This window comes from Argopecten irradians, chromosome 3 (assembly GCF_041381155.1).
Source record: "Argopecten irradians isolate NY chromosome 3, Ai_NY, whole genome shotgun sequence".
Classification (NCBI taxonomy): domain Eukaryota; kingdom Metazoa; phylum Mollusca; class Bivalvia; order Pectinida; family Pectinidae; genus Argopecten; species Argopecten irradians.
Genome location: NC_091136.1, coordinates 44,144,296 through 44,156,202, shown reverse-complemented (window position 1 = coordinate 44,156,202; position 11,907 = coordinate 44,144,296). Strand labels below are relative to the sequence as shown.

General features: G+C 37.6%; 2 protein-coding genes across 2 annotated transcripts in view; one reads left to right on the top strand and one right to left on the bottom strand.

Moving 5' to 3' along the window:
• Nucleotides 1-3,166: 3,166 nt before the first annotated feature.
• Nucleotides 3,167-5,120, top strand: LOC138318719 (putative glutathione-specific gamma-glutamylcyclotransferase 2). The gene is made up of 3 exons (XM_069261360.1): nucleotides 3,167-3,441; nucleotides 3,697-3,732; nucleotides 4,390-5,120. The coding sequence occupies exons 1-3, from the start codon at nucleotides 3,256-3,258 to the stop codon at nucleotides 5,029-5,031; spliced, it is 864 nt and encodes a 287-aa protein (XP_069117461.1). The 5' UTR covers nucleotides 3,167-3,255; the 3' UTR covers nucleotides 5,032-5,120.
• A 107-nt stretch (nucleotides 5,121-5,227) lies between these two features.
• Nucleotides 5,228-11,907, bottom strand: part of LOC138318722 (chromatin-remodeling ATPase INO80-like) — a 35,733-nt gene continuing 29,053 nt past the window's right edge. Inside the window, exons 27-37 of the mRNA XM_069261363.1 lie at nucleotides 11,735-11,854; nucleotides 11,303-11,531; nucleotides 10,757-10,884; nucleotides 10,349-10,516; nucleotides 9,892-10,050; nucleotides 9,586-9,688; nucleotides 9,379-9,442; nucleotides 8,938-8,959; nucleotides 8,425-8,647; nucleotides 7,952-8,131; nucleotides 5,228-7,763 (exon numbers count right to left, since the gene is read on the bottom strand). Of these exons, the coding sequence (XP_069117464.1) occupies nucleotides 7,654-7,763; nucleotides 7,952-8,131; nucleotides 8,425-8,647; nucleotides 8,938-8,959; nucleotides 9,379-9,442; nucleotides 9,586-9,688; nucleotides 9,892-10,050; nucleotides 10,349-10,516; nucleotides 10,757-10,884; nucleotides 11,303-11,531; nucleotides 11,735-11,854 (1,506 nt within the window). The 3' untranslated portion in view covers nucleotides 5,228-7,653. The remainder of the gene's footprint in view (nucleotides 7,764-7,951; nucleotides 8,132-8,424; nucleotides 8,648-8,937; nucleotides 8,960-9,378; nucleotides 9,443-9,585; nucleotides 9,689-9,891; nucleotides 10,051-10,348; nucleotides 10,517-10,756; nucleotides 10,885-11,302; nucleotides 11,532-11,734; nucleotides 11,855-11,907) is intronic.

Here is an 11,907-nt window from a genome sequence, read left to right as displayed (position 1 = left end):
TATATTGAAATATTAATAATACTTGATAATTTGCGTTAAGAAATATGTAAGCCATTCTGAGAAATGCCTTACATATTGTCTTGTTTGAAGAAAGGGGCGATTGTAACCCTATAGAGGTATGCAGGCTGGTAGCCTTGCTTAAGCCCCAATGATATTATTGGTGATAGATGATTGTAACCCTATAGAGATAGACAGGCTAGTAGCCCTGTTTAAGTCCCCATGAATATCATTAATAGATATGATATTTGAATATTCCCGCTAGGTAAACAGGAAGTGGGGTACCTGTTGAACCTTGACAGAAGTTGTCATGTTAGCCGTGTATAATTGTGGATCGCGGGGCTGAGTTAAATTATAGTGTATTTTATATAAGAGTACAAGTATTAGTTGTTTAATAACAACCATGTATATATTTATTAGGCTGTGTTTAATTTCATAGTGCATTATTGTGGTGTACATAGTGTTGCTTAGACCTAGTATTGATGTGTTGTATATTTAAAGGTCAGTAACGCGGGATTGTTTACTCATGTTTGCAGCCAGAGTTAGGTTGTTGTTTTAAGGCATGGCCAAACTAGGTGACCGAAATATCAGTAAATTGTTACGGTACCTACTTAGTAGCGACTACGTGGGATGTTCTGGAAAGCATGACAGGACGTCGCACGGTCTATGCACGTGTTAAACTAGGTGACCAACTTATTAGTTAATTGTTACCGAATAGGTATGGGTATGGTATGGACTACGTGGAATGTTCTGAAAGGAATGACAGGACATCGCGTAGTCCACACACCTGTTTAACTGCGCAGTATAGTTTGTGCAAAATGTGCATATTACAGGCGGTTCTGTCCAGCCTCAACCAAGTCCAGTCAGAAAATCAAAACATTTATATTTTGTTAAGCCTGCATCAGGCGCCGGTAAGGCTGTATTCTGAATTAAAATTAGTAAATTTTGACAGTTTATGATGAGCTGGGTAACCTTTGGGGCAAGCATTGTCCCAACGGCACGTGTACCAGTCACGTACCCAATCATTATAAATAGAGGGCCGCAATAGGCCCCAGTCAGACGGAGACGGAAACTAGACTGAAATTAGACGGACATCAGACGGGAATAAGACCGAGACTGGGTACTTCCGCCTCACATACACCTACGTCACCGCCCCCTCTAGGGCCACACACATGAGAGAGAGAAAGTGAGAACTCTTGTCTACACTTTGAATAAAAGCCGTCAACAAGCTTCTACCCTACTCCTTGTCGTCATTTCGACCAACACAGCCATCCATAGGACGACACTATCTTTTTATAGTACACGTGTTTACACAAGGGTTAGTGCAATTCGAAATGATTGTTACAAGGTGTTTTGTCAATCAATTTTTTTCTTGAAATGAAAATTATGACATTTATCGATTTTTTAGGGGGGAAAAGCTGAAAATTTCATTATTTTCCCCCCAATTAATAAAAAGGAGAAGATGTAACTTCATCATTATGATTTTATCATATTCAGCATGTTTAAATCATATTAAAAATATGTTTATTTGCCTCTGAACATTGTCTGGTTCACCATCTAAGCGCGTATGTGCGAATGTGTCATTTTGGCCATTTTCGATAACAGAAATCCAAGATGGCCGCCATATGACCCCCATGGGACATTAGTTGTCAATGGCAACAAGCATAAAATGAAAGTAGACATTATACCGGTCCTAAAAAACCATATTTCGAAAAACTGCCAGAGGGGTACATGGGAACCTATTTTTCCTCCCCCACTGCTACTTGTGCATATTGCATTTTGGGACAAATGGGTCAACAAGATGGCCGACAGGCAGCCATCTTCGATTTTTATAGTTAAATTTGTTCACTATTTTTCAGAGAATACGACAGGGATCTGTCTCAAATTTCATATGTAGGTTCATCTAGGGCCCTAGTTGTGCATATTGCGTTTTGGGACCGATCGGTCAACAAGATGGCCGCCAGGCAGCCATCTTCGATTTTGATAATTAAAGTTTGTTATCGCTATTTCTCACAAAGTGCTGAAGGTCTCTGTCTCAAATTTCACATGTAGGTTTCCCTAGGGCCCTTGTTGTGCATATTGCGTTTTGGGACCGATCGGTCAACTGGCAGCCATCTTCGATTTTGATAGTTAAAGTTTATTATCGCTATTTCTCACAAAGTGCTGAAGGTCTCTGTCTCAAATTTCACATGTAGGTTTCCCTAGGGCCCTTGTTGTGCGTATTGTATTTTGGGACCAATCGGTTAACAAGATGGCTGCCAGGCAGCCATCTTGGATTTTGAAAGATAAAGTTTGTTATCGCTATTTCTTAAAAAGTGGTGAAGGGATATGTCTCAAATTTCATATGAAGGTTCCCCTAGGGCCCTAGTTATGCATAGAACGTTTTGGGACCGATTGATCAACAATATGGCCGCCAAGCAGCAATCTTAGATTTTGATATTTGAAGTTAGTTACTGCTATTTCTCAGAAAGTACTGAAGCGATCTGTCTCAAATTTTATAAGTACGCGAAGTATGATTGAAAAAGTTTGAAAAGCAGAGAAAAGATCCTTCTTTCCATTGTCAGACATAGATCATTCTTTGGTGGGCGCCAAGATCCCGCTGGGATCTCTTGTTGATGCTGTCCTAAAAGTTTCACATCGCTTCCTATTTTATTGGGTTTACATTTGACGATGTTCCGTTGCTATTGCAATTACAATCGGTCTAGCACAATGATACAGTTTCAATAAGAAGTCTGTATAGATTATTTCAAGCTTTGTGCAAAAACAAATTCGTTTGTGATCATCGTGATAGCGCTCAGAGCCGGGTCCGCATTATAATGTATTAGAACGTTTAGTCTAGTACGAAAGCATTTGCTTTGATAATTTGATGGGGTTTGGGGGAGTCGGACATAGTTTTTAAATTCGACAAAATGGCACCAATTATGTTTTTATAGAGGATTGAAGGTATTTATTTTTTAATGAAAATTCAATCTAGCCCCAAAAGAAGTAATATGTGGTCTAGAAACTAGTCCGTGGTAGGATGTAACTAATTTACAGGTCCTCGTAAACCACACATTGCTATTTCCTGTTACTGGTTATAACTCTACTAAGCTGCTAGGAGCGGCCTGACCTTTGGAACCACATGCATGTAAACAGTTCTTAGGGCTCCGATTGGCTAACCTGCCTATGTATAGAGCCTGGCAACGATGATGAAATCAGTCTAGCTGTATACTTCACCTCACTCGAGCCTGTAATAGTACGGAAAATCGATCTGGCGATATGACGATGGACAGACTTCTGCACAATTTGGATGGTCAAGATAAAAATGTTCTCTGGGTGTTTGGCTATGGTTCCCTCATGTGGAATCCTAATTTTAATTTTCAAAAACAGCTGACAGGTCACATAAACGGCTTTGTGAGGCGTTTTTGGCAGGGAAATACGACGCATAGAGGTACACCTGCTAAGGTAATGAAGCATATCGTATAATTGTTATCTTAAATCTGGCTAAATATATTATGTGCATTAATCTAGTAGTGACATTTATTGTAAAATATTATGAAGAAAACAACATACAAATGTAGTTACTGTCAGTAAATGTCCTTCATAAATTTGGCTAGTTCATATTGTATACGTCGTTCGCGTCAAGATACAATATTCAGGTTTTGTGTTTATGTCAATTGCGTAATTCATATAATTTATTGTCTTTATTAATGATTTCAGCCTGGAAGAGTAGCTACACTGACTAAACAACAACAGGTAAGATTCCTGTGTATATACATGTGTGTACAGATATTGCGTAAGACATCCACACACGTGCTCAGTCACCTATTTATAGAACGTAAACAATTTACTGACCTACTTCTGACTACGGATTCTGCGCAATATACCAATACATCTTCATTATTGATCATGATGGTCGTCTAGGCTTTTGACACGAAACTAGTCACTAATGATTTTTCGCCAAGCCAATTCAGCTGCATAAATAGGCCATATTGGGCCTCATGGCAAATTTAGCTAGAATTATCGATGCTGAAATCTTAGCAACATAACTATCAACCATGTATATTACATGATGTAGTATGTACCAATTCTGATTATTAATATATTATGGCCTATGGTTTTGAAAACGATTTTTGTTTAATATTAAATTAATTGGCCCCTCTAAATAAATGAATAATCTATCAATTCAGCCGATGGCATATTATGTTTCGAGCAATGATGGTTTGGCCATCATGAAAGCAGTAACTTTGCCTTATAAAATAAATACCATACTTAATCTTAATTGCGACAGGTAGCTTGGCTGCGGTAATTGAAGCTATGAAATGTGACCAAATACCGAGTCACTTTTCTAAATTTCATTTCTACAAAATGTCTTGCTTTTCATTTCGGTTAATTTCTATATTTTTGTTGCAGGGTTGTGTGTGGGGCATTGCCTTCCAGATAGTAGGGGTTACACAGATTAAGGAGACAATAGACTACCTCTTTAACCGCGAGGCTGTCCTTGGAGGTTACGAGGCATTTATCACCAAATTCTACACAAAAGGCTCAACCGGTCCTCCGATAAACGTACTTGTTTTTACTGCTACCAGTTCTAGTTACCTGTTCTTAGGGCCTGCTGACACAAACGTTATGGCCCACCAAATCTATAATACAAGTGGCCAGGCTGGTTCCAATATCGATTACGTCACAAATATCGCAGATTACGTCAGGAAACACATTCCGGAAGACAATGATGATCATTTATTTTCTCTTGACCAAGCGTTACGTCGCCTGGCAACGAAATCTGGAAACACCAGCTCCCAAAAGTGTGACTGTATAGTGACGAAACCGCAACAAGGATACCGATATAATCTATCTAATATTCATACAGATCCCTTGTCCAGTTCAGGAAAGGATTGCATCTCAAAACCAGACTATTCAGTGCCTATAGACCATTACAAGGGGATAAGCATCAACCTTTTGTCCAAAGTAAACTTGAAACAGCAGCATGTTGGAACAAGTACTGAAATCCACGTTAATATAGAGCTTCCCCATCTACAAACAGCACAGGCATAACATACCATGCTTGTAGTGTAGTTGAAGTGCTTACTGCCAGTATTATATTGTTTCATGTTACTTATTTAAATAAAACGGTCAAAAACAAATTATTGGTGATTTTCTATACTGGTAATTTTTACCACTGTATGAAATGGACGATGTTGACAGAGGGTTAGCAATATTTAGTTTTCTATGCAACATTGCAACAAACTACTTCAGAATACAAATATTTATTTGTAAATTTATCACAAAAATCTACTGCATATTTTCTCCTCTCTTGTACAGCATATAATTACCAGTAACTTTCCATAGGTTACCAATACTATTACTAACAGAACAGTATTAGGTTCTATTCTGTTGATTTGTAATGCAACTATCTACGATTGAAAGCAGGTATTGAATGTTATTATTATGCATGAGATAATTAGGTATCATTATCAAATATTGATATTACCACAAACAAGTGTCTGTAACAAACAATATATGCTCACATAGCAGATTAATTGGAAATACAAAGACAGAATATATTCGATTGTTTACAAGCACCTGTGTAGAACCCCAGAACTTCATCTTCGTAAAATCAATATAACAATATACAGTTATAGGTATATTTCAATTTAGATTAATGTTAAAATTGCTATAACATAATTTGGTTAATATTCATACGTGATGAAATAGCTGAACCATACATCTGGTATATGGAAACAGTATTGTATCTTTTAATATATAAACCGCATGATAGTGCATTCTCACATTAAATAATGATACCTATTGAGTAAACATTTCTGAAAGCAGTATTCCTTAGTTATAAGGAGACATGTACTGGCCTGCTCTCAACTTTATGAATTTTTCAAATTTCTATCCGTCATCACTCTTTTGATTTCCATGTTTGTAAACTGCATTCAAGTAATTTCTTATTTATGACTTTAAACTGTTTTCACACATAAATACTTTCACTATTTGTTCATTGATGTCTTTCACATGTAAACAATACACACAAATAAAAAATATCTCAAAATCCTGATCAGTCCTATTATAGGACAACTTTAATAGATCACAATAAAAAATCTGGGCCCATTAGTTCTGGTAGTGATTAACAGCTACTCCATCTATTCCATTTCTCTCAGACTTCAAATGTCATAGAAGTGAAAAACTTTTATCAATGTAGCTTCATTAGAAATTATGCAATAAAAATTTCAAACCTGCAGTTGTTATGTGAAAGTCTCATCACCTTTTGAACAAATGGACCTTGGATTATACATTTACCATGTAAAAATATTAGTCTTCTGTTCAAAACATGGAGGATTCCGAGTAAAAACAAATTACTTTTACTTTGTATATACTTACAAGTTTGTTGGAACTGAATAAGCCAATAATCATTTCCCCTCAAGAGCCACTTTCTGATAACGTATTAGGGACAGTTAGTTCGTTACTACTCTGCCAATCAGCATCCATCTCTCAAACAGTACAAACAGATGCTTGTATTAACAACAGATGAATTTCATACAATTAATTGACTAAATCAACAAAACCAATTTTTGCATTGATGTCAATGTGTATTGCTATGATAAGGATTTCATCATTTATGATTTTACATCACCGAATACAAAGATAAGTGGCGATAAATAATGATTAGAGGTGATAATATAATCATTCTACCATTGAATCTGCTATGTCTGAAGTTTGTATGGATTGAGATAAGAACACAATCGTTGTTAAACAGAAACATTATCAACATACCTGGTATATTGAAAGTAACCAAATTAAGAGGAATAACTTTAGCACTAAAATCAATAGTACATGGCTTAAAAACAAAGGGTAGGATTAAGAAAGGAGTTTATCTTCCAATCCTACCATACTTGATGAGTTGGATAAAACAGTTCACGATGTTTCATCCACAAAATATAGGTATCCATTAAAGGATACTTTTTATCATGATTACAGTTATATAGACTCTTAATGCTTACAAAGCACAATCAATTAAAACAAGGTCTTAATAAAAAGTCCCTTTTCTATACATCAAACTCGAATGACATTATAACAATGTATTAGTGTAAAAATCTTGTATCATGTTGCTTTTCCTCCTTGAATTCTTTTTTCTCTGCTTATTTACTAGAGTCATTGTATCACAAAATACCAAAATATTCATATGTTTCTGAATTGTGTGTATGTATAGTTACAGCAGCCATATCATATGTGCTTAACCAATTTTTTCTCTCTTTCGAATACTTGAATGATGTAATAAACTAATGTTTTCAGTGTTATCAAATATTTTTCATTACCAAATCAATGCATATATAAAGAGATATGACCGGCTATAATCGCAGCATATCCTCTATTTTCCTTTCTTCTAAATCACTCAAACAATTAATCATGGCTGGGTAGCACTTTCTCGGTTCATTGTGAAGCAGTATAATGGACTTTCTATAAACCCATCATAATGATACTAATTACAGTTACTGGTTGGTGGGTCTTCTTACTTCTATATCATTGATGGTGCTAAAGTCACCATCTCGCAAATGAACATTAGTTAATGTGGAAACATTTGGTGACATGTTAATTATCACCACCTACAGTCAAGGATTTGACCGAGGTCTTGAGCAAATACAACTGTGTGCAGTGAGCCAAGGAGGGCTGACATCAGCTGGGAGGTTTGGAGTGGGAGGGCACAGGGGAACTGGACTTTGGAGAGTCTGTTGATAGGTGAGATCCAGCTGGGCCAGCACCTCTGGAGGGAGACGGAGATGCACCTGAAAATAACCAGCGGTTAAATACATATATGATTTATTATATATACATCATAGTAAAACTTAACGATTATCTCAATTCCACTCTTTTCTTGCCAGAATACTTGCAACAAAATATCAATCTCATTAATTTTACATAGTAGGGATGTTAAGATACTAAGTTCCAGATATGGATAGTACATTCTGTTTACCTGTAAAGTTATATCCGTATGCTGCGTATGCTGCAGTCATGCCTGCCTGTGCTCCTGCTATCTCTGCTGCACTGAGAGCCTTTCTCACACTGCCTCTGCCACGCGGTCGTCGACCAGTGCCCGATACTGAGCCTTTTGGCCGACCTCTCTTTCCTCGCTTGGTGGATGGAGTTATGTTGCCTAAAATAATAATATGAAACGCTTGGTGGATGGAGTTATGTTGCCTAAAATAATAATATGAAAGTTTTGTTAAGAATAACAAGAGACCAAGATCAATCTCAAAATCAAAGAGCAGCACTGGGAGTGATGGAGGATTTACAAGGTGAGATTATAAGTGTAAAAGTTTAGGAAATGAGCATTACATATGTAACCTCATTTCTTTACACCAAAGAAACTTCTTTGAACGAGGGGAGCTAAGCATATTTTTTCCATAAATCCATCAAACAATACAAATAACAAAAGTCTGTACAAACCTTGATATGTTGAGTGGGCATCATCCACTATGACCAGGCCATCATTACTACTGTCATCAGCCCCATACAGGCTGGACTGATGAGTGACCTCACTCCCGTATGACACAACACTTTGTGGACTAGCTGGCACAGAAGTCGAGTCAAGACTGGCAACGGATTCTGTATCACCTGCTGCTATGGTGAAATTCACTTCTTCTGCTTTCGACTTCTTCAAGTCACGTTTCTGAATGAGAATCATAAATAATCAGTATATACTACATTTTGCGGTGGCAAACTGATCTAATATCTAATAATTGTGTAACATATTTCTAAACATGAGGAATATTGTTTAAATTCAAATGTCAAAATCCACAATGGGCCCTGAAAACCATAAACCTTCAAATGAAAATTAAGATGCCTTTAGTTATCTGATGAAATTTCAACAAAAAAATGGAAATGAAATGATACATAAAGCCTTCTGTCTGATGATGGTGTGATAATTATTGATTTTCATATTTCAGATAAAAAACCTACCCGCCCATATGACTCCCGTTTTCTTTTCAACCCGCAGGCCCCGTACCCGTTCCGGCGTTGGCGCTCGAAACAGTGGCTACGTAGTTGGGCGCCTTCCGCCGTCACACGTCAGTGCCCGTACAGGAACCCCCAGCACGCCACCAGACCAGCGTGATGCGGCATAGAAACCATGTACGCCGAGGGACCGCTGGACCCCGTCCGCCCGTTTAGGTGTACCAACCGGAGAATGCGTAGCACGGCGAACCACCCCTCACAACGGGCCGTTCCTAAAATCTCGGTCCGCAAACTGGTCCGGACTCGCCACCCGTCCTGGCCAGGCACGGGCCGATGCGGGGCCTCGCGCCGTTCCCATTGCCTATACCCGTGACCTCCGCCAAAACCCACCTTAGTTACGGTTTACGTACCGTGGTCCTACTGGTCGTCACCCCCGTTACTCGGAACCCCTTCTTGTCTTTCTCTTTGTTTCCCTCCTCTTTCATCTTCTTTTCATCCTGCCTTGACAATACTGCATTGAAAAAAGTTATTACACTTAAGTCACTCATTACTATAGTTTATTCTCTGTATCAACAACTGACAAGTTACACCTCCAAAATTGCTTCTACTCAAATATGACCACAAATTTGATTGTTTAAATCTGAAATAACTTACATTTGGACTCCATTTCATCATCATCAATTAGAAGGGACACAACTTCCTTTGGTTTCAGAACATCGGGACGGAAGTTTCCACCACTGATCACCATTCTTTGGATCTGAAGTAAAAATTTATTTTGTGCAGAAATATTCATACATTACATATTAATTTACACTATATTTCATATTGTAAATCACAAATAGGTCTACATAGCAAAACTGAACACCAATGAATATTGCTGAATATAAAGTCTACCTCTGACGGAATAAAAGACTAATGATTAAAGTTGAAGAATAAGTTGACAATTATACTGTTATTTACCTCACTCTTCTCCTTAGCCCGCTGAAGTATACGTTCCTCTATGGTTCCTTTGCATACCAAGCGGTAAACTGTGACCTGTTTGGTTTGTCCTAATCTATGGGCACGGTCCATAGCCTGTTGGTCCACAGTTGGATTCCAGTCGCTGTCATAAAATATCACCTGGAATCATAAACAATAATGATGAATGTAAAATGTTTTGGCAACCTCTTCATCTCAAATTCAACGGGACATTTCTGAATTTCAATTGACCAAGTTTAAGTCTTAAATATGGTCAGGACCAAGAGAAATAGTTTGAATGAAAGAGGTTTTGAATTGAATTCATAGTAGAAAAACAGTTTGAATTTTCCCAGTTAAACTTAATTCTGCAGATGCAAGTCGTATATAGGTCAATATATTACTACACGAGAATATTTGTTTATATATGTGAGCAGTTTTTTTGTGAGAGTAAAAAACATACAGTGTCAGCTGCCGTGAGGTTGATTCCAAGACCACCAGCTCGTGTACTAAGCAGGAACACAAAAATGTCTGTCCTATTCTGGAAGTCAGCCACCATGTCACGTCGCTCAGAAATCTTGGATGACCCATCAAGTCGGATATATGTGTGCTTTCTGTGCCACATGTATTCCTGTCAAAAAATCAAATACATATTTACAGATGTTGTGAATGACAAACAAAAAGCTGTCTCATTTTCTACATTGTCATCATTAAAACACCTTATACAGATACGACATTGGTAATGTTTTCTGTTAATATGTCTCAAGACACTTGCCTACTACTACCTCACTCATAGTATATCAAGCTCACTGCCGAAGACATAAAGTTTATAAAGTTGGAGTTGGATAAGGTTTAAAAAGTACTTTCTTACCTCAAGAAGATCTATCATACGGGTCATCTGTGAGTAGATGAGCACTCTGTGACCCTCTGTCTTTAATCTCTGTAGTAGTGTGTCAAGGACAAACAGTTTTCCAGCATCAGCAACAAGTGTTTCCTTATCTATCAAAGCAAGAACCATTCCATTTTAGAATCATCTTAAAACATTACCAACAACTCAAATATCGCTCAATATTATTCTATTATCAGATCCTTACCATTCAGTTATGAAATCAACGATAAGGAATAGAATCTATCTTCCTATATTTTGAAAAATGTCAACTGTTTAGATGTATTTCAAAATATCTCTTTCTAATGAAGTTTTGATAATATATTTTAAAATATCTCTTCCTACATACATTCAAAAGTACATCCAGTTATGATCTCAAAATTGAAACACAATATACATCTGTTATCTCTATTTCTGAGGAGATATATGTTTATTCAATCCATTAAGAGTTTGTACATTCATTTTCAAATTAAAACAAGCTCTGTTTTTATAAAAGAAGTGTTTCTACAAAAGTGGGACAGTGGACTGTACCTGGAGCATAGATACCAAACCAGCCATGTTTGGGTCGAACAGCATAGAGACCTGCTGCTTCTGTAGTCATGAAACTCCATGGGTTTACCCAGCGTATCTGTGAGTAAATCTCTGGTGTACCATACAGTAGACTGTTACGGGCATCCAGAGTACCGCACAGATCCTCCTTAAGGACCTGCCACGCTCCACTCCTGTCACACGTCTCCCACTTCGGACTACTCACCTGGATCTAATAAGACAGTTTTCTGGTTTAGGACACGAGCAGCATGATCAAATATCACAGAGCTAGATCTACATTTAAATGAATCTGACAAAGAAAATTTCAAGTGTTTATTGATTTAGTCCATTGTCAGAAGTGATCATGTGTGGTAAAAAATAAGTTCCATTATGACAAATTCTTAACACTGTACACACAAGAGCACACAAACGCACCTTTGGCATGGTATAGTAGAGGCAGCTGGGGACATCTGTAGGCTGACAGGGGTATATCACAGGATCCCGGTACTGGTGGATATGTACGGGCAACTCCAATGCTTCCAAATGTTTATGGGCCTACAATCGCAAAATGTTTCACCGTATCATAGTCTAACAACCAACAGTATCCA